General features: G+C 42.2%; 1 protein-coding gene across 1 annotated transcript in view; it reads left to right on the top strand.

Moving 5' to 3' along the window:
• Positions 1-4,748: 4,748 nt before the first annotated feature.
• Positions 4,749-20,466, top strand: part of si:dkeyp-113d7.10 (uncharacterized) — a 42,744-nt gene continuing 27,026 nt past the window's right edge. The window contains exon 1 of the mRNA XM_049561083.1: positions 4,749-5,353. Coding sequence (XP_049417040.1) covers positions 4,927-5,353 — 427 coding nt within the window. The 5' untranslated portion in view covers positions 4,749-4,926. The remainder of the gene's footprint in view (positions 5,354-20,466) is intronic.

The raw sequence follows: 20,466 nt of genomic DNA, 5'->3' as shown, positions 1-20,466 counted from the left end.
GGCTCAGAGAGAAAACACATGGCTGCTGCTGCTGCTGCTGCTGCTGCAGGGGGACGTAGCTACATGAATGTGGATGAACACACTCTGACTGATGTTAGTTTGGGAGCAGCTCAATGTTCAGTAAAAGCTGCTGCTGAATTCATTCATTCATCTAATGAAGCCATTAATCCTGGAGGCTCAGTCTACCGATCGCCTTACTGTCTCTGTCGTCAAACATATTTACACTAATCCATTCACTCCACTACTTTAATCACACTGCTGAGGTACCTGGATGTTTTCACTTACTGCGACGTTATACTTCTGTTCTCCACCGTCTCAGAGGAACATACTGCACTACTTTTATTTCACTGTGTGAGTTATAAGTTTTTAGATCATTAAAATATACATGATTAACTATTAATGTCACAGAAAATCAGACACAAGTCACAGGAAATATTTTACTGAATAAATCTGAGAATACTTCATCACTTTTACTGCTGACACTTTGACTTCATGAAGCTGGACAGAACTTCTGTGTGTTTACTTCAGTCAGCACATCTTTGACAGAAACCTGGAACATATTCACATCGTTGTGCGTGTACTTTTACTCATCTGTACATGATCTGAAGCTCTGGGTAACTTGATGAAGGTGAAGTCTCTTCTTCCTCTCTTTAGCCCTTTTTAAACAGGAGTTGTGCAAATTTGCAGGAAAGCCCAATCAGTGTTTTTTCAGCATTGACAGTATAAAAACAAAATCGGGGAGTGCAGCAAAATGCCGCCTACCTACTTTTGTTTATACAGAATGTGCCTTTTTCGGGGCAATGGGGGGCGTGAGCAAGTAACAAAACGTGTAGCTCAGCGTGTGACGTAAACAGTGACGTGGGAGGGAAGCCGCGGCTGGTCAGTCCTTCGGCGATTCTCTCGTAAGTCGGCCCGTTCTTCACCGTCCCCGTCATCTGACGGTTAATGGCCTCTTCGTTTGCGAGGACAAGGAGGGCGCGCAATTCCTTGTCTCCCCAGTTGCTCATCTTTACAGTGTCTGTCAGGTTTGTGTTTCCCTCTTGCTACTAGCTGCTCGCTAATTCCTGCTATCAGCTGTTTCCTGTTTATCCACCGCCAGTGGCTCGCACGTGCGGCGTCATCAACAGCCCCTCCCACAAGTCATCAACAGCCCCTCCCACAAGTCATCAACAGCCCCTCCCACAAGTCATCAACAGCTCCTCCCACAAGTCATCAACAGCTCCTCCCGTTGCAGAAGGCCGCCTCGGTCTGTTTAAACTAAAAGGGTTCCACCAATATGTCTACCCTACGAGGAGGAAAATTGGGCACCTCGGATCAACTCGCCAATCCAGCTCTGTGTGTCTAAACGCTCGCAGCTTGCCGGCAAAACGGCCCAACATTCACCGAAAATCTGGCAGTGCAAAAGGAGCTTTTGTTTCTTTGTGTCGATCTGCCCTGACGATGGTCCAGTGGTGAACGACGCCACCGGTTATCTAGAAATGTGGGTTTGAACCCCGCCTCAGGTCGGTGACATCACTCAGGTGTGTGTGGTTTCATTTGTCTACTGAACACAACAAAAAATGTTCAAACACTGCGTTTGTATCGCGTAGCTATTAACTTGTGAACTTCCAAATTTCAACTTGTGAATTTCCAGCGTGAACCAAAGAGGAAGAAACAGAACAGATGAGTCCAGGTGAGTCGAGCTAACTAGTTTAGCGAGATGATGTAATGGATCCTTTAAATGTAAAACATTACACCTTCATTTCAAAATGGATTCAAGTGTTTTTGAAGCATAAAAAACTTTCAATAAACAAATCAAGACGACAGTTAACTTCAGTGGGATCTAAACGATTTAATGAAGTTATAAAGTCTAGGTTCATTAAAGGATTAATTAATGTACTGATGTATTTAAGAGGGTTTTAATTGTTTATCTGAACAGATTTATGTCTTTAATTTTGAGCTCATTCCCTCATGATGTTTTATTTATGTACAGCCTGAATGATACTGAGGTTTTTAGGAGACACTATAATGTGAACACCACCTTTTCTGAATATCTTTGACGTTTGAAGACGTTGACTCTTGTATAGACGAATATAAAGGGAGGCCAGATGTCCCCGTTTTCAAGGGACAGTTCCCATTTTCGGAGGCCTGTCCCCGGAAATGTCCTCGTTTCTAACTGCAGAGCTGCCAACTCTGTGTCAGCTGTGAGACACATGCAACTGAAACTGTTCACACACACACACACTCTCACACCACACATCAATGGGTGGATTATGAAATAAAAGGCCCTGGGCACAGATATGCAAAAGGCCCCACAACCTGTCCTACAGAGGAGGAAGACTCACAGAGACTCTGGTCGTTCTGACTCTTTTATTACTATTATGATTATTTTGCATCGCTTTAAACTGATTATGCATCTTTTTGCGTTTTTGTGTACCTTATCAAAAGATTAGTCAACCTAACTGAGAAAAACTGACTTCAGGTGCTGATTTAATGTAATTTTCAGTCAGAATCAGAGTCAGAAATACTCTGAAGAACAGAGAACTGTCAGAAGTAAGAATAATGCTGTGTCTCAAATCTCGTACTTCTGTACTTACACTTAATATTTTGAGTGCATAAGTGTGTTCACACTGAGAAGTATGGAAAATGCAGTGCAATGTGAGTACCTGGATGGTGCACTCAAAACGGTCAAGACGTTCGTGTGGAGCTATGGACACTTCTCGCAGTCAATGGTCGCCATCTTGGCTACGTAGTGGAAGGGGAAGGACCACTTTTCAAACTGGAAATAGCGGCCGAGGACTGTGCGATCGTGAACGTGGCTGCATTGTACAAATACATGTGTTTTTTGCACTAAGCACCACTATACTGTTGTCAGGTATAAGCCAGCAGTGTGTTTGTTGGGTTAATTTAGCAGTCTGTAATGATTTGGTACCGCAAACGATAATGCAAATGCTAATGCTAGTTTGCTTACTAGCTAATTTGCGGTCATCATTTCCGGTGAGTGCACAATGGCCGTGTTTGGTTTGAGACAACACTACCCTGTCGAAATTCACACACTATGCCAATGAGTACATAGTGCCCATAGTATACTACATGGAACTGTGCTAACGGAAGTATGTGATTTGAGACACAGCATGGATAGTGTTAGCCAAATTTACATAGCATCAACTAAAGTTACATAGCATTAGCCTATGTTATGTACAGTTAGCCAAAGTAATATAGTATACTATATAGAAGTGTACTAACGGAAGAATGTAATTTGAGACACACCATAAGAGTATTAACCTATAAGTATGTAAATATAAAGTTATAAAATAGAAATAAAAATGTGATTCATGCTGCAATGTTTAACATTAAGATATTTAAAATAACAATATCTATCTTCATGGTGCTGAGTGTGTAAAAATATACATATATGTGCTCAGAGATGGGCAAAAATACATCCAAATGTATTTTGATACAAAACACCCCTCAAATAAATGTATCAAAATAAAATACATGTATTTTGTATTTTCAAATACAGAAAATACTTTTTTTCTTTCTCTTTTTAGCAGCGACCCGCAGCTCTGTAGGTCACTCTGTCAGTCGGTCGGTCGGTTGACAAAACTTTTCATGAATAAAAAGTCCACAAGTAACTATACCAGAAAGAACAGCCATGATTCATCCATTAATTGTGTGATAGTAGCAAATTTGGTCGCAGCTAGTGCAAATGTGTGCTTGTTTTCTCACAATTTGGTGAAGCAGAGTATTCAGGTTTGGGCTGTAGGATAAACACAAAGCTCTGGTGAACCCCACAAAAAGGCAGAACAGTCATAGGACTAACTAAGTGTAAGTAAGCAAAGCCATTAAAAGACAACAACTTGATTATGCATATATATACATATATATATATATATATATATATATATATTTATTAACCAGACTTAACAGCCCATAAAAATGTGTGGCCTATTATTTCTGTTTTTTGATTAGTGGAGAAAGTATTTTGAGTATTTTAAATACAAAATTACGCCACTCAGAAGTATTCTGTTACAAATAACATTTGCTTTTTATCAGCCTTATCAAATACAAATGACAAAATACTGAAATGTAATTGAGATGCATATTTTAAATACAACTAATAGAAATACTGCTCATCCCTGTATGTGCTACATTACACAGTCAGCTTTATCAATAGGATAAAGACCAAAACAAGGACAAGAATATAACATAATAACATAATAACATAAATGTTCAGTTATTAACGCTGTATGTTGAATAAGTAAACACATTTAAGAGGTGTAAAGAATAATTATTGCCCATTAAAAAAGATGTAATAATTGTACCTTCAGTAACGAATCACTGAATCTTGTAAAAGTGTTTAAATGTGAAACATGAAGAGACAAATTTAGAGCATGTTGAAGCTAAGCTAACACGTTAGCTTGCGGTGCCTGTGCTTCCTTCAGATTAATGACAGTTATGTTATATTTAATAAAACACGGCGGCGCAGTGTGTGTGAGGTCACCAGGTTTGTCTGCTGTGAGCCGAGAGGAGCCGCTCTGTGTAATTTGGGAGGTATTCTGGAGTAATGACACGGTGCCGAGGCTGTGCTGACATTTGGGGATGACTGATGTTATTTTCTCAAAGCCAAAATGGCGTGGCTGACTGCAAGGGCGCGAGCGTGCACGGCGCGCGCGGACCAACACATGTGGGCGGGAAAATGTCGCTGCGCCTCTACTCGGGTATTTCCGGCCGCCGAGCCGAGGGGGCCGAACACGCGCGGTGCGCCGAGGCGGCGGAGAGAGCTGAGCAGCCCGGAGGAGCAGCGCCGAGCAGCCGCCGGAACCAGCGAGACACCCGGGCGGGTTGATCTGTACCCAGTGTTCCGTCGGGGAGACAGGGCAGGGGGGAGGGCTGGGGCCGGGCACAGGAGAATGAGACAGCCCTCTGAGCGGAGGGGGCGACATCATGAACGGGGCCGTGTACATTTCGTTTTTCCAGGGCCAGCTGGAGTCCGTGCTGGAGCAAGTCGTTCAGCTCGCCGTCCAGGAAATAAGCAAGACGGTGGGCTCCAGCCTGAACACGCTGCTGCTGGAGACTGCCGTGAAGGAGCAAGAAAACCACCGGCTCCGGCTGCAGCTGCAGTCACGGGAGAACCGGGGCCGAGCCAGCGCCAACCCCGCGGACGGCGGCGGCGGGTCCCCGGTGGCTGGTAAGAACAAGGCTGGCAAAGCAGCGGGCGACGAGAAGGCGGACAGCGGCAGGACAAAGCCCGAGCAGCCGCCGCAGCAGCAGCAGCAGCAGCAGCAGCAGCTCCACGCCCCCGGAGGGCAGGGCACCGAGCCCGGCGTCCCCACCGACACACGCCGCCTGGAGCAGCGGGGACGAGTCGTGGGTAGGCACCCGTTATACAACACACACATTCACACACAGACACGCAAACAAGCAGTTGTGCGGGCACTCCTCCCTCTGTCTCAGCCTCTAACAGCACGCCAACGTTGCGTAACTCTGCAGGCCGATTGAAGGGGTTGTGAGTAAAGTGAGCTGCAGAGAGAGTGAGGCCTGCAGGTGATGAGCTCCATCTGACAAAGGAGGCTCAGTGTGGAGACACCAGGCTGCAGGAGGCCTCACATGGGTCAGGGCAACTTTTTAATTGGGCTTTAATTGGAGCAGAATGGAGGTGCAGCAGGATATAATGGTTATAATGGGAGCCCGGGGCTGAGTGGTGTGCAGCCAGGCCTCCTCGTCCATAAATAACACGTGTGGGTGTCATGTCAGATCACATGTATTTACTTTCGAGTTTCTGACTCAACAGGATCGTGAGCGGCTGATCGAGAAACACAGGTTGTAAAACAAAGACTCTGCAAAGTTCTGAATCAAAGGAAACGAGGCTTCTCTTGGCAGAAGCGTCTCGAGATCATAAAATGAGAGTTACAGCTTTCCTTGACATGTCCCCTTCAGGATCAGGAATGGAGGGCGGTGGTGGTTGGTGGTTGCTGGGTGGGAGGGGGACCAGGACAAAGAAGCAACAGACTGCAGGAGACAGCCTTGTGGTCGACACAACTACACCCACATCGAGGCGACTGCGGCGAGCTTTAATCAGCGTTTCATTGGGGGAGAAAAGAGCCAAGGTGCGAAAAAAGGGGGCCAACAAAGATGTAGCGCAGGCGGGGAATATTCAGATTTTCAGGAAGGTGTCTTTGAGTGTTTTTACGGGTGTCAGGTCAGATTTATCACCAGGAGGAGCACTGGAATGCATCGACAGCTCTACCAGACAGACCTGGAGGGTTTTAGTCGTCGTTCCATAAAATTTGTAGGAAGTCGGGTCAGATTTGGACTGAAGCGAATCGACAGGGTGCAAAGGTCAAGGCCGGTCAGGGTCTGGTATCAGTCAATACTAATACAGATTGATAACCGAGTTTCTGCACAACAGTGACAGCAGTAAACACGAGAAGTGTCCAATCATCCTAAAATATTAAATTTACTCTAATGTTAGACCAAGATAAGCAGAAAATCGCATTTTTGCTTGAAAAAATAACTTTTCAAAAATCAGTTGATTTTCAAAATAGTTGCCGATTAACGTTCTGTGGAAAAATAATTGATTATCTGACTAATCGTTGCAGCTCGACTATGGGTGTATTTTAACTGTTACAGACAAAAAGTATTGAAGTGTAATTTTCAGCCTGATATTCAGTTTGGTATCAATAGAAATCAGATTTTCTTCCATAGAGAGAAATATAGAAGTGTTTTTAGAAAATACATTTTCTTTGAGTTGCACTAATTTTTCTTAAATTATGAACAGGCAGTTTTTAGTCATGAAATTACAGCTTTTTCAGTACTTTTGATATTTGGTACTATGGACAGGAGCTGCAACTAATGTTGGTTTGTTATCGATTAATCTGTAGATTATTCTCTTGTTTAATCAATTAATCTTTTGTTCCACAAAACATTAGAAAACAGTTTTGTTTTGATTAACCGACATTTCCAAACCAAAATAATATTAAATTAATTCTAATATTGGACCAAAGAACGCAGCAGATCATCACATTTGAGAACCTGAAAGTATTAACTTCTTTTTTGTGCATTTTTGCATGAAAAAAGGACGTTAAATGTCTAATTGTTGCAGCTCTACTGTGAACACATTTTAGTTGTTACAGGAAAAGTATTTACATTTGATTTTCAGCCTGATATTCAGTTTGGTATCAATAGAAATCATTTTTTTTCCATAGAGGGAAATATAAAAGTGTTGGTCAATAAATCATTCCTTTTGAATTGCAGTGATTTTTTTTCTCTAATTCTGAAAACAGTCAATATTCAGTCATGTGACAACAACCTTTTCGATACTATTTGATATCGCTGCTATGGACATATTTTAGCTATAGTTATAAATTCTTAATCTGATACAGAGAAATTTGAAAGTGTTTTTCTACAAGAAAAGTTTCCTGATTTGCAGTAACTTTGTCTCATTTATGAACACAGTCAGTATTCAGTCATGTAACGACAACCCTGTTTTTGGTACTTTTGATATTTTGGTCCTACGGACTAGAGCAGCAACCAAATAATTATGTGGGTTATTGATTAATCTATGTATTTTTGTCATTTAATTAATTGTTCCTCAAAACTTTAGAAAACAGTGTTGTTTTGCCCAATCATATTTCCAAACCCAACGTATTCAATTTATTAAGTTGGAGTAAAGAAAGCAGAAAATCCTTCAATTTGAGAACCAGGAAATATGTTTTTGGTGTTTTTGCTTATTTTTCTCTGGATCGAATAATCAATTAATTGACTAATAGTTGCAGCTCAATGATGGACACGTTAGGTGTTACAAAAAAATCACTTTCTTTGATTTACAGTGTCTTTGTCTTAATTATGAACACAGTCAATATTCAGTCGTGACAACAACGGTCCTATGGACAGGAGCTGCAGCTAACCATTATGTATTTTAGCGATTAATCTGCAGATTATTCTATTGTTCTATCATTAATTGTTTGTTATACAATATATTAAAAAATGGTTTTGTTTTGACTAACCAACATTTCCATTAATAAATTAACGCAGTATATTGTCACATTCGAGAACCTGGAAATATTTACACTTTTTCTTTTGGCATTTTTGCTTGAAAAGGTACTGCCTGATATTCAGTTTGGATTCAATAGAAATCAACTTTTACCTACATAGAGAAAAATATAAGTGTTTTTACAATAAACATTTTCTTTGAATTGCAGTGATTTTTCTCTGATTATGAAAACAGTCAATATTCAGTCATGCGACGGCAACTTTTTAAGTACCATTTGATATTTAGTGTTATGGATTAGAGCTGCAATTACAGTTATGTTTGTTATCAATTAATCTGTAGGTTACTTGCTCATTTAATTGATTGTTTCTCAAAACAACCTTGTTTTGCCCAATCATATTTCCAAACCCAACATATTAAATTCATTAAGTTAGAGCAAAGAAAGCTGTGAATCGTCACATTATGGAATCTGGAAATATGTTTTTTTTTGTTGGTGATTTTTGCTTTAAAAAAAACAAGATTTTAACAGTTCTTTTTCTATGGATCAAATAATCGGTCAATTCAACGACTCTTTCAGCTCTATGATGAACATACGTTGGTTGTTACAGAAAAGGTATTAAGCTTTGATCCTCAACTTTACCTGATACTTATGTTTTGGAATCACTGTCCTCCATACAGAGAAATATAAAAATGATTTTATAAAAAACATTTTCTTTAAATTGGCAGTAACTGTCTAAATTCTGAACACAGTCAATATTTAATTATGTGATCACAACTTTTTGTGCTCTTTGATATTTGGTCCTATGGACCAGAGCTGCAGCTAACGATTATATGTTATTGATTAATGTGTTTATTTTTGTTCTTATAATTGATAGTTCCTCAAAACATTGGAAAACTTTTGTATTGTCCAACCAACATTTCCAAACCCACATATTTTGTCATGTGACGCCAGAATTTGTGATACTTTCTAATTTCTGATAGTCTGTGTGGACGCCTCAGTGTCTGTACTGAACGCCCAAATTCAAATAATAATTAGTTTTTCCATAGTGTATATATATATATATATATATATATATATATATATATATATATATATATATATATATGTATATATATATATATATATATATATATATATTTTTTTTTTTTCATTCAAAAGTTAAATGTCGTCCAAACAAAAGAAACATTTTCTAAATGAAATACAGTTAAAATTGTTTAAAAAGCTTTAAATCTGAACCTATCGATGAAAGAAGACGACGGAGTTACAAATCTGCTCTGATGCTTAACTGGAAACTCGTGTGTTTGTGATAAATATATATATTCAGTATAAATATCAGAATCCGCTTTATTGGCCAACGACACAAGGAAATTAACCTCAATGTACAAATCGACATAATACGACAAACAAAGACGACAAATGTAAACATATAAAAACAAATACATTTTTAATAAGAACAATAAAATTTGTTAACTGCAAGACAATATAATTGTAATCCTTAAAACCTGCGTCTGTGTGTCACTACTTAAATGTTGTAAAACAAATATCTGTGTTTTTATAAAGTTGTTTTTTTTACAATTCTGTCAGACAGACAGACAGACAGACAGACAGGAGGTGAAATGTGCTGAGAGAGGAATAATCAGCCTCCTCCGGCACCGCTCGCATATCACTCAGCCCCGTGAGAGCCTTTTTCAATATGGCTTCCTCTTCCATTCAGAATACGAGCTGAGCTGTAAACACACACGGCTCCAACATGGCCGACACTCTCCAGAAAAAGACTCCAAAAGTCAAGAGAAGGGATTCTTTTATTCTGAAAAACACAGGAAACTGATCATGTGACACACATTATTGATTAATCTATTGATTTTCCTTGATGAGTTTGTGTCAGTTCAGAGTCTCATACTCAGGGCTTAAAGTACTCCGGCGTGGCGCCGGATTTCTGGCTTGACGGACATTTCTAGTATTTTTATTTATTTATTTATTTATTTATTTTTTGTGGCAACAACTTGGCATAAGTTAGCATTTAACGAATCAACACACACACACACACACACACACACCCACACACGCACACACACACACACACACACACACACACACACTACGTTACTTCCAAGTCACATGTTGTTTAGGTGTCCGTTACAGCCTGATATCCAAATGAGTGTGGGTGAATGTGCAACAGAAATGGACAGTTGAACTGCGTTTGAATGATTAGCTTGTGTTAGCTTGACCACCAGCTATCGGGCACTGAGAGAAAACAGCATGCCGTGCAGTGTTTCCACTGTATGCAACTAGCAGCGCTGAAATATGACCGCTGCTGCTGATTTAACCATTATCCAGGTCAATTCACACACTCGTGAGTAAAGCATATAAGAGGAGAGGAGAGGGCTCCGTCTTACCTCTTTATAAACTAATGTCATATTAATTTTGTGCGACGGATGCTTCATATAATAACATAACAATATACTATTTATGGTGTTATGTCATCGTGTCATTTCTGTCTCTACATGGTCAAGTGACTTTTTGCTTTATTATATTCAATAAAATTGTATGTTCCTAAATCTTGAGACACCTCATATGTAAGCTAGACAGACATTTCACCTGCTCATACTGTGCACACATGTACTGTATGTACTTAGTCCTAAAGAGCCCTTCTGGTGCCAGTAGATACACAGAAACATCCCAGCAGGCTGTGCTTTGCAAGCATACAAAAAAGTTTCACGCATGTGAAAATTATTTTTCATGCGTGTGCTTCACCTCCGCTGCTACAACTCCATCCTAGGGGAAACACTGCTGTGTGCGTTTTGTGCAACAGGTGGATGTGGTAGTCTACTGGTAGAGTAGAGAGAGAGCTAAGTAGCGTTGAAGTAGAGTAGAGCAGGGCAGAGAGATGGAAGCAAAATATATTAAACCCGGTGTTAATACAGCAGAACTGGAGAGAGGGGTGAAAAATAAATAGGGGTGGGCATGGCTCGAGGAGGAGAGCGCTGAGGGCAAACCATTTAGTACATGGTGCAAGAAGCTGAACGAGCCAGGTGCGGCATTTTGTGTCATTGAAATACAACACTTTCAGGCTCAGAAAAATTTGTCACTTTAAGCCCTGCAAACTGAGTTTTTCTCGATAGATGACTTTCATGAATATTTTAATTTTTTAGTGTTTTATTGTGTTTTGAACAAATACAATAAAAGAAAACTGTGAACAACACAGAAACATCACATATATGATTTACAGTGTCCAGTTTATTAGGAACACCTCGCTCTTCATGAACGTGTCCAGTTTGTCTGAGATTCAGCTGCTGATGAGTTTCATCACACAGAGAGGTGTTTCTGTTATTTCGTCCACCCTCTGATGTCAGATAACACAAACAACTTTCTGTATATCACATATGACTGTCATAATGATTATAGTTTGATCAGGGGTCCCTAATAAACTGGACACTGAGCAGATCGTAGAGTAAAGATAATGATTCTTTATCACCGACTCCTCTGCGGAATATTTTGTTAAATTGTTTTCTCTACAAAATATGTAACCACAGAAAAAAAATCATGTTGTAAATAAGATTTTAACTGTCTGAACATGCAGTGTGCCAACATCTGGATTTTTGCTTATTGTGATTTATTTTCTTTGAGTATCTTCAAATACTTAATTTCCCTGAAATCTGTACAACCTGAGCTAAAAGTTGTGCAAGTCATTGAACCATAATAATTGATAAAAGTATTGACATTTTCATTAAAAGATGGAGATTTTCTTAATCAGATTTAATCTTGCACTCCACCCCCATTTTGTAGCAAAAACACCTAAAATGACATACCCAAATTAAAATGACTGTAGCTTGTGAACCACTCTGACTACATGCATGCATGAGGTCTTGCCAGAAAGAAAACTCTCTGAAGTTTCTTGTGAAACTGTCAGAAACACTCTAGGTGATACAGAGACAGAGTAATGGGCCTCTGAAGTCAGTAACAAGTTGAAGATTTTGCCTAAAATAAGATAAAAAATGTGTTTCAGGATGAATAACTGTCTGTGGCTTCATCTGAGCAGGTAAATGACACTGTGGGGCTGTAGGCACACTATCAATGAACACTTGTTTCAAATTTGAAGAAGACTGCTCAAAGTATGACCATTCCACAGTGTTTTTACCATGAAAAGATCCAGGCGGAGCTCCAAATGACAAGTGGGTCACTCTGCTTCAAAACAGTACTATCAGTGATCAAACAACACTCAGCCAGCTTCAAACATTGTACCTTATTGAAATCAGGTGTGATTATGATAGCTGATGTTGTTTATGACACAGAAACACCATAAAATATCACCAAATAAAGCCATATGAAACCTGAAAGTTATGATCCCACTTTCTAGACGGTATATCTCAGCCAAAAATAGTGGTAGGAGTGAGACTCTTACCTTTTATAAATCAGCTACGTCCCTGCTAACAGCTCCACATAAGATCGCGAGTAATCCTTTAATTTTTCCCGTCGAAAAATGGCATGACATGACTTGTCACCACTCATAGTGATTTTGGACTCTGTGTGTTTAGGCTGCTCTGGTGCCAAATACATAATAAATAAAAGAAAAACAATGTTATTTTTGAAAAGTCGAGAGCTTCCTGAATCCGGCAATACCAAACATCACATGGTTTGATGACGTAGTGCGCCTGGGAGATACCATTTAACAGAGGAGGGGGGGAGCGAGGACGTTGGCGTTCTGGCGGAGTTAGAGAGGTTAAAAAATAAAAACACAACATATAATGTCTGAAAGACTTTTTTAGTGTACAAACAAAAAGACAGAAGTCTTTGCTTTCTGCTGCAAACAAATTGACTGTTTTAGCTCCCATAGTTTTTATTTTAGATCGATCATATCCAGGATTATGCAACCAACAATCTTGGCCTTCAGCCACTGTAGCAAAATTCCGGGGTAATTACGCCAAAATAACAGGTTTGCACGACACAAAAGGTAACATGAGGTAATGACGTGATGACGGGGAAGACACAAGCCTTAGTAATCTGCTGCAGAAAGAACGAATGTTTTAGCTCCCATAGTTTTTATTTTAGATCCGTATATATCCGGGATCATGCAAACAACGATCTGAGGCTGTCTGCAGGACATCTGTTTTTAAAGGGTTAAAATTTCAGTCGCAGATTTAAGTGTCTGCACCTGATAACTTAGTTTCATATATTTGGTTAATGGATCAGCTGTTGAGTCTATAACGTGTGAGAATATACTGACAGTCACAGTTTGTTCCAGCGGGTCGGTCTAATTCCTGGTGTGTGACGCTGTAAACTCTGCAGTCTGTGTGTGTTGGTGGGACGGTGACGCTGCGGTGCTGCAGAGACGCCATCTACAAATAATATTCCACATGTAGAGGGAGCGTGCTCGCTACGTACAGACCCCGGCAACAATCACAGCATCATCATGTCTATATATTTGTCAGTCAAAATAACACGCATTGTAACTCATGTCACAGTGTGTGTCAAGTAGCACATATAGGAGAGCCGTACCCTAAAGTAGCCTGGTACGACCATCCTGATGTTGTGGGCTCCACGTCCTGTTTCTCTCTCTGGACTCGCTGTCGCCTCAGGAACTCTCCAGAAATTAAAAACCCAATCGGTGTCGATCAGAGATCAGCACTCTGGTTGATGACACAAGCAGCTGATCAGGAGCCCCTTTCACGCTGCCAGATTTTCGGCGAATGTTGGGCCGTTTTGCCGGCAAGCTGCGAGCGTTTAGACACACAGAGCCGGATTGGCGAGTTGATCCAAGGTGCCCAATTTTCCGCCTCGTAGGGTAGACATATTGGTGGAACCTTTTTATTTTAAACAGACCGAGGCGGCCTTCTGCAACGGGAGGGGCTGTTGATGACTTGTGGGAGGAGCTGTTGATGACTTGTGGGAGGGGCCAGTGTTTCCCATACATTCATTTATCTGTGGCGGTGCGCCACGAATAAATTATCTCCGCCACATATAGATTTTCCTGCTTTTGGCGCTACCTGTTCGACCTCGCTCATAAACACATTATAATGGGACTCACTGTCTGTGAATGTAGCTTGTTGTTACAGTTCCGGTGCAATAGGTGGCGGTATGCATCGTAAAGACGCACTTAACGCACCTGGTCCACCAGAAGAAGAAGAAGAAGAAGCAGACGTAGTAGCAGAACGGATCCAAACACCTCTCGGTACAAATATGTGGGCAAACAAGTCCAAAAGTGGTTCGAATAACTCTAACTCATCATGTTATATTAGCCTGTGTCTGTATTAACACAGCTGGAAGCTCAACATGTGCAGAGACATTAACTCACGCTGTTAGTAGTGTTAACTGCAGCGCGAGTCCCGTAGCACCGGCAACGGGAGCGGCGCAACAACTCTCTATTTTACGCGGCTCTTCTATTTTTGTCGCGCTACGCTCCCCTACGCGACCCTCCAGCAGATAAAAACTACATGAAATAGTGTGCTAAACGAGCGCAATGTGTTTTTAAATGAATAAACCATTATCAGAGGTGATATGTGATGATTTGTTTTCATGCATTTACCCATGTTTAACCGTGACATTGTGTAAATGTCTGTGGCGGACATTTGAAAGCGAGAAGATGACAATCACTACAGTAAACTTGTAGATAACTCAAATATATGTAATAACTGAGGTGGAAAATGCTTTAACATTTCATGGCTCAGCAAACGGTAAACAACCCCGCTGGCTTCTCTATGTGTCGCTTCCACGCAGTCAGTGGAGCCCAAATGAATACGCCGCGACGCTACGCCGACGGGACGCTTACTTTTGCAGCTGGTGGAGCCCGGCTGTAAGGTTCTGCTCATTAGTAATTAACTCTGACGTTGGATGTTCACTCCTTCTTCTGAGTATTGAAAAATATTTTTAATACCCCCCCCCCCACCCGCGCCCCCCCCCACACACCACCACAAATAAATTCCTGTCCTGTGGGAAACACTGGGGGCTGTTGATGACTTGTGGGAGGAGTTGTTGATGACTTGTGGGAGGAGTTGTTGATGACTTGTGGGAGGAGCTGTTGATGACTTGTGGGAGGGGCTGTTGATGAATTGTGGGAGGAGCTGTTGATGACTTGTGGGAGGAGCTGTTGATGACTTGTGGGAGGAGCTGTTGATGACTTGTGGGAGGAGCTGTTGATGACTTGTGGGAGGAGCTGTTGATGACTTGTGGGAGGAGCTGTTGATGACTTGTGGGAGGAGCTGTTGATGACTTGTGGGAGGGGCTGTTGATGACTTGTGGGAGGAGCTGTTGATGACTTGTGGGAGGAGTTGTTGATGACTTGTGGGAGGAGCTGTTGATGACTTGTGGGAGGAGCTGTTGATGACTTGTGGGAGGAGCTGTTGATGACTTGTGGGAGGAGCTGTTGATGACGCTGCACGTGCGAGCCACTGGCGGTGGATAAACAGGAAACAGCTGATAGCAGGAATTAGCGAGCAGCTAGTAGCAAGAGGGAAACACAAACCTGACAGACACTGTAAAGATGAGCAACTGGGGAGACAAGGAATTGCGCGCCCTCCTTGTCCTCGCAAACGAAGAGGCCATTAACGGTCAGATGACGGGGACGGTGAAGGACGGGCCGACTTACGAGAGAATCACCGAAGGACTGACCAGCCGCGGCTTCCCTCCCACGTCACTGTTTACGTCACACGCTGAGCTACACGTTTTGTTACTTGCTCACGCCCCCCATTGCCCCGAAAAAGGCACATTCTGTATAAACAAAAGTAGGTAGGCGGCATTTTGCTGCACTCCCCGATTTTATTTTTATACTGCCAATGCTGAAAGAAGACTGATTGGGCTTTCCTGCAGATTTGCACAGTTCCTGCTTAAAAAGGGCTAATGATTACATTATAGTTGATGGTGTAAAATTTAGAGCAGTGATGGCGGCTAACGAAGCAAGAAGCGCTAACTCACACGTTAGCAAAGTAAACACAGTAATAAGTGAAGTTACGGCAGAAACAGTCGATAATAAAAGAATGACCTCATCGAGTTGCTCGGAGCATAAACACGTTTTCAGCGTTCTTCTGACGGATTTGGCAAAAGTGAAATTTATCAGCTGGCTCTGTGGGCGATCAAGATGATGATCATTAAAAATGGTGATTTAGTTTTTGTTGATTGATTAATGGACAAAACAGAAGTGAGACAGTTCACGTTAAAATCATGGCAGAGTAAATCTGGTTCAGTGAGCGGCAGAAATAATCGCAGGTGTGTGAATGAGTGAAGGAGTGAAGGAGTGAAGGAGACACAACAAAGCAGATCAGGATGAGATTAATCCATCTGAACAGGACTGACTCCTTCATCACAAATGATGTCAGGCAAGTGTGTGTGTGTGTGTGTGTGTGTGTGTGTGTGTGTGTGTGTGTTTCAGCTGGATGCCTGCAGCAACACACACACACACACACACACACACACACACACACACACACACCTCCACATGTAGAGACACGTGAGAAGAAAAGAACTGATAGGAGGACGCCACCGCGCTCTCACGCATGCATGAACACATCTGCGCACTCGAATGCAAACACACGGCTGACACGCAAAGCCTCCCCACCCCCACCCCCTCTGGAAACCAGGCCACCGAGATGACACGCCACGATCAGGACCAGAGAGGATCTCAGGTCAGACAGTGACATCACCACAGGGACGGCGAATCACTCTCTGACCTCAGCTGGATTTTATTCTCTCAAACAGAATCAAACTCAGACGCCACACGTCCAGGTTATATTTCTGTGTGATGAATAATTAACAGTGGGTCAGTTTATTAGGAACGACCTGCATCAAGAGAAGAAACACGACGAAATAAAAATATACAGTTAAACAGAATCAGAGTTGAACCTTCGTCAGTCATCTGACGATTCAGAATGAACCCCAGTATGAATTCTGACGAACCGCACTGACCAGCAGAGTCTTCATTTTTCTTCACCAAATAAATAGTTCTAAGACTCGTCATCATCTGCCGGAGTCGGTAAATCATCTGCAAGATTTGAGAGCTCACGCTGCTTCGTTTGCAAATGAAAAACTGACCTGATCACACTGAAAGAGTTTCAGCAGCTGGAGGCCACAGTTTTTAAAGAGAATGAAACTTTCATCGCTGTTTTTGTGCTGCAGCGTGTCTCGTGTTTCTGCCCTCTGCTTTTTCCCCCACTGTCCATGGGATGATGGGAGAGGCGGACTCCAGGTGCTCCGACATGTTCTCCCTGTGTCAGCGTGGGTTTCAAAGATCCAGGTTGCTGTGAGCTTAGGTTCTCTATTCTCGTGAACACAGTATCTCAAGAACAGCTTGAGGAAATTTCTTCAAATTTGGCACAAACGTCCACCTGTACGAAAGAATAAACTGACAGTAATTTGTTGGTCAAAGGTCAGTGTGACCTCACATAACTCAAGAATTCATACAGTAATTCTGACCAAACCTGACACAACTGGACTGGTGGGCGGAGTCATACAACCACAGGGTTTTAACTGTATTCTAATTTATTGTTGGAGTTTTGCACAATGAGCTCCGTCTGTCTGTAACATGTGAAAGATGTTAGGAGCACATATGTTTTATCCCTCAGAGGATCAGTTCTGACACTTAAAGAAAAAGAACATACAGTGATCTAGATTTGAGGCCGCACCGCCCTGAAGAAGTCTGCTGTCCCAGAAACCATTAAAGCAGTCACTGTAGTGCAGTGAATGATCCGTGTAGATGTTCACAGTCCGCCCAGTAGCATCTCCGTCCATCAGTCGTCCTCCCGTTAACTAGGAGGTGATTCATTCTGAAGATAAGGAAGATTTATAATCTGTCAGGCAGCTTCCTGTTTCTCAGTCGTCTTCTAGGCGCTGGAGTTTTTAGCTTTGATGAATTCCAGCGCTGCTCTGTTCTCGGCGGCCGCGCCCGCATCGCGCTGAGGAAGTAATAGCAGTGTTGATGAATTACCCACTTTGTCTGCAGCACATTAAAGTGACGGCGCTGCGGCTCTTAAAGATAAACAGAGAGCAGAGAGAAGTGTCTGCAGCCCCACAGTAACACACACAGTCAGATAATGAGGCCACGGCCTCAACACGCTCAGGTCAAAGGTCACTCTGCTTTGTGTTGGTGGGGGGTCGACTCGATGAAAAGTAGGCTACGCTTTCACTCTTATATCTGCTCATGGAGGAAGAGGAGGAGGAGGAGGAGAGCTGGAGTGGTTCTGTTAGTGTAAGTTATTAAATGAGCCCCTGCAGACACGAGCAGCACAAACCTCTTAATGTGCAGATGAAACTAAACACATGTGAGACGTTGGTGAGAGGGTGAAGTGACGGTTCCTCTCAGCTGTAATTCAGCTCTTTATTATCGTCTCCATCGGCCATTTGGTCTGAAACACCCGTATGCTCGTCGGGCAGCCGGCGGTCCAGGCTATCAGTCCTCCTTTAAGAGGCTGCAGCGGCCTGAGTTTATTTTATTTGAAGAGTTTATTTTTGGCTCCTTGCCTTTGTTTGACAGGACAGAGTAAAGTGTGAAGGGGGAGATGGAGAGAGGGGATGACATGCAGCCTTTGTACATGGGACGGCTGCTCCAAACACTGCGCTACTGGGCGCCGCAGCAAGCGGAGCTTTAAAACTAGAGTGATTATACTGGTGTCGTATGAAACTAAAAGACCGAAAGAATCCAGCTCCTCAGGAAGGAGGTGAAATAACGCTCCATAATTAGGCTCAATTTTGGGGACACAAGAACAGCATGGCCATTTTCACAGCGGCCCCATGACCTCTGACTCCAAGCTATCTGAATGAAACTGGGCTCTATGGGAACCTACCAGTCTGCCCTTACAGACGTGCCCACTTTATGCTGGTCCCATGCAGTGTAATGTTTCATTGTCACCTGTTGTATTTGAAGCTGTCTGCAGACGGGCTCCATAAACAGACTCTGAGCTGTATGAATCAGGTCTGACTGTGAGGCCGAGACTCAGTGAGTTCAGTTTCAGTCATGTGTGATGATGTTAGTCCCCATAGCAGCCATGTCATTGTCATGACACCACTTGTCTGTGTATAAAATGACCTGAAGTGACCTCCAGGATAATCACAGCCTCATGAAGCTTAGCAGGCACAAAGTAGACACCTCCGACACTCAGAGGAAGTCTGGCTTTAATATGTTGATTAACTATCCGGAGGTTTCTGAGTAGTTTCCAGAACAGAAGTGTCACAATACAACTCTTACAGAAAGTTTTTGACACCAAATAACAGCAGGGATTTTCTCTGGTGTTCCTCGAGCTCTCCGTGTCTGAACTTCAGGGATTTATACCATTTCTGTTCATTCTTGATTGGTAAATAAAATGCTTAAATTAAGCTCCAGCTCTGTTTAACAAATGGTTTCATCAGCAAAACTGCAGCCATGACTTATAAGGCATACATGATCATGGAAATGTTTGAATAGGTGTCGAATCAAAACACAATGTTTAACACAGATTTGTGACAAGAAAAACTTGTGACAAGGAACTGGGACACCGCTACCCCTCGCGGGACCACGCAAATGTAGGGGTAGGGCTAAGGGGGGGTATTGGGACGGGCCCTAAGTCTGCTGCCTCCCCATAAACATCACCTGTCCCCATTAAAGAAGCCAAACATAGGTCCGTGTGGGACTCCGAGGGTGAATGAATGAATTTAAAGAATGAGAATGTTTCTTCGAGGTCTCGTCAACGTCTTTGTTCTGACCAACCGTCCACAACTCAACAAATCAGAGACATCTGAGAAACTGACTCCAGAGAACAATCTGTGTTTAGCTTTGTTAAATAAATTCTGATAATATCAAAGATTTATCTTAAAATCACTGGTGGTTACCAGGTGGTCTGTCGATCAGCTGTTAATTAATGCAGCTCTTGGTCGAACCACCAGCACTGTGATCAGTGGACAACCTGCTCTTTGATCTGAGCTGCTTTAAATGTGGAAATGAATACGTTTTAGGAGGTGCGAGCGATACGTGAGCCGTTACCCGCCGGTGTGGACGTTAAGATAAGAGTTAGAGATGTAACTATGGTTCTGTGAATTCTTGATGATGGTCAGATGTTACTGACGGACATGAAAAGGTCTTAAAACCTGTGACACGGTGTGAAGTTGATCTTTAAATGATGAACATTGGTCAGAAAAGGACCTGGGTGTGTTTTCCTTCAGTATTTCAGCCTCGATGCACAAACAGAAACACTCCATGTGGTCATGTGACCATATGGACATGTATGTACACATATGGACATACATGTGAACATATGGTCATGTGGACCAGGAGCCTGACCCTGAATCATCACACAAGAGTCAGGTCAGTCCTCCTAAACCAGAAGCTGTCAGGGTTGATTCCCAGAGTAACATCTGTCTTTTGGTTTTATTTCAGAGGAAATTAGTCTTATTTGATTATTAGTTAATTTTATAATGTGTTGATAAAATCTGGGCTGCAGACACGTTTCAGTCTGCACCAAGAACAGTGCTGAGGGTTGATACCCAGCTCCGTATGATCTCTACAATCAGGTTAAAAAACAAAAGAAATAAGACA

This window comes from Epinephelus fuscoguttatus, linkage group LG19 (assembly GCF_011397635.1).
Source record: "Epinephelus fuscoguttatus linkage group LG19, E.fuscoguttatus.final_Chr_v1".
Taxonomy (NCBI): domain Eukaryota; kingdom Metazoa; phylum Chordata; class Actinopteri; order Perciformes; family Serranidae; genus Epinephelus; species Epinephelus fuscoguttatus.
The sequence above is the reverse complement of the archived record's forward strand: the minus strand, read 5'-3'. Positions and strand labels throughout refer to the sequence as shown.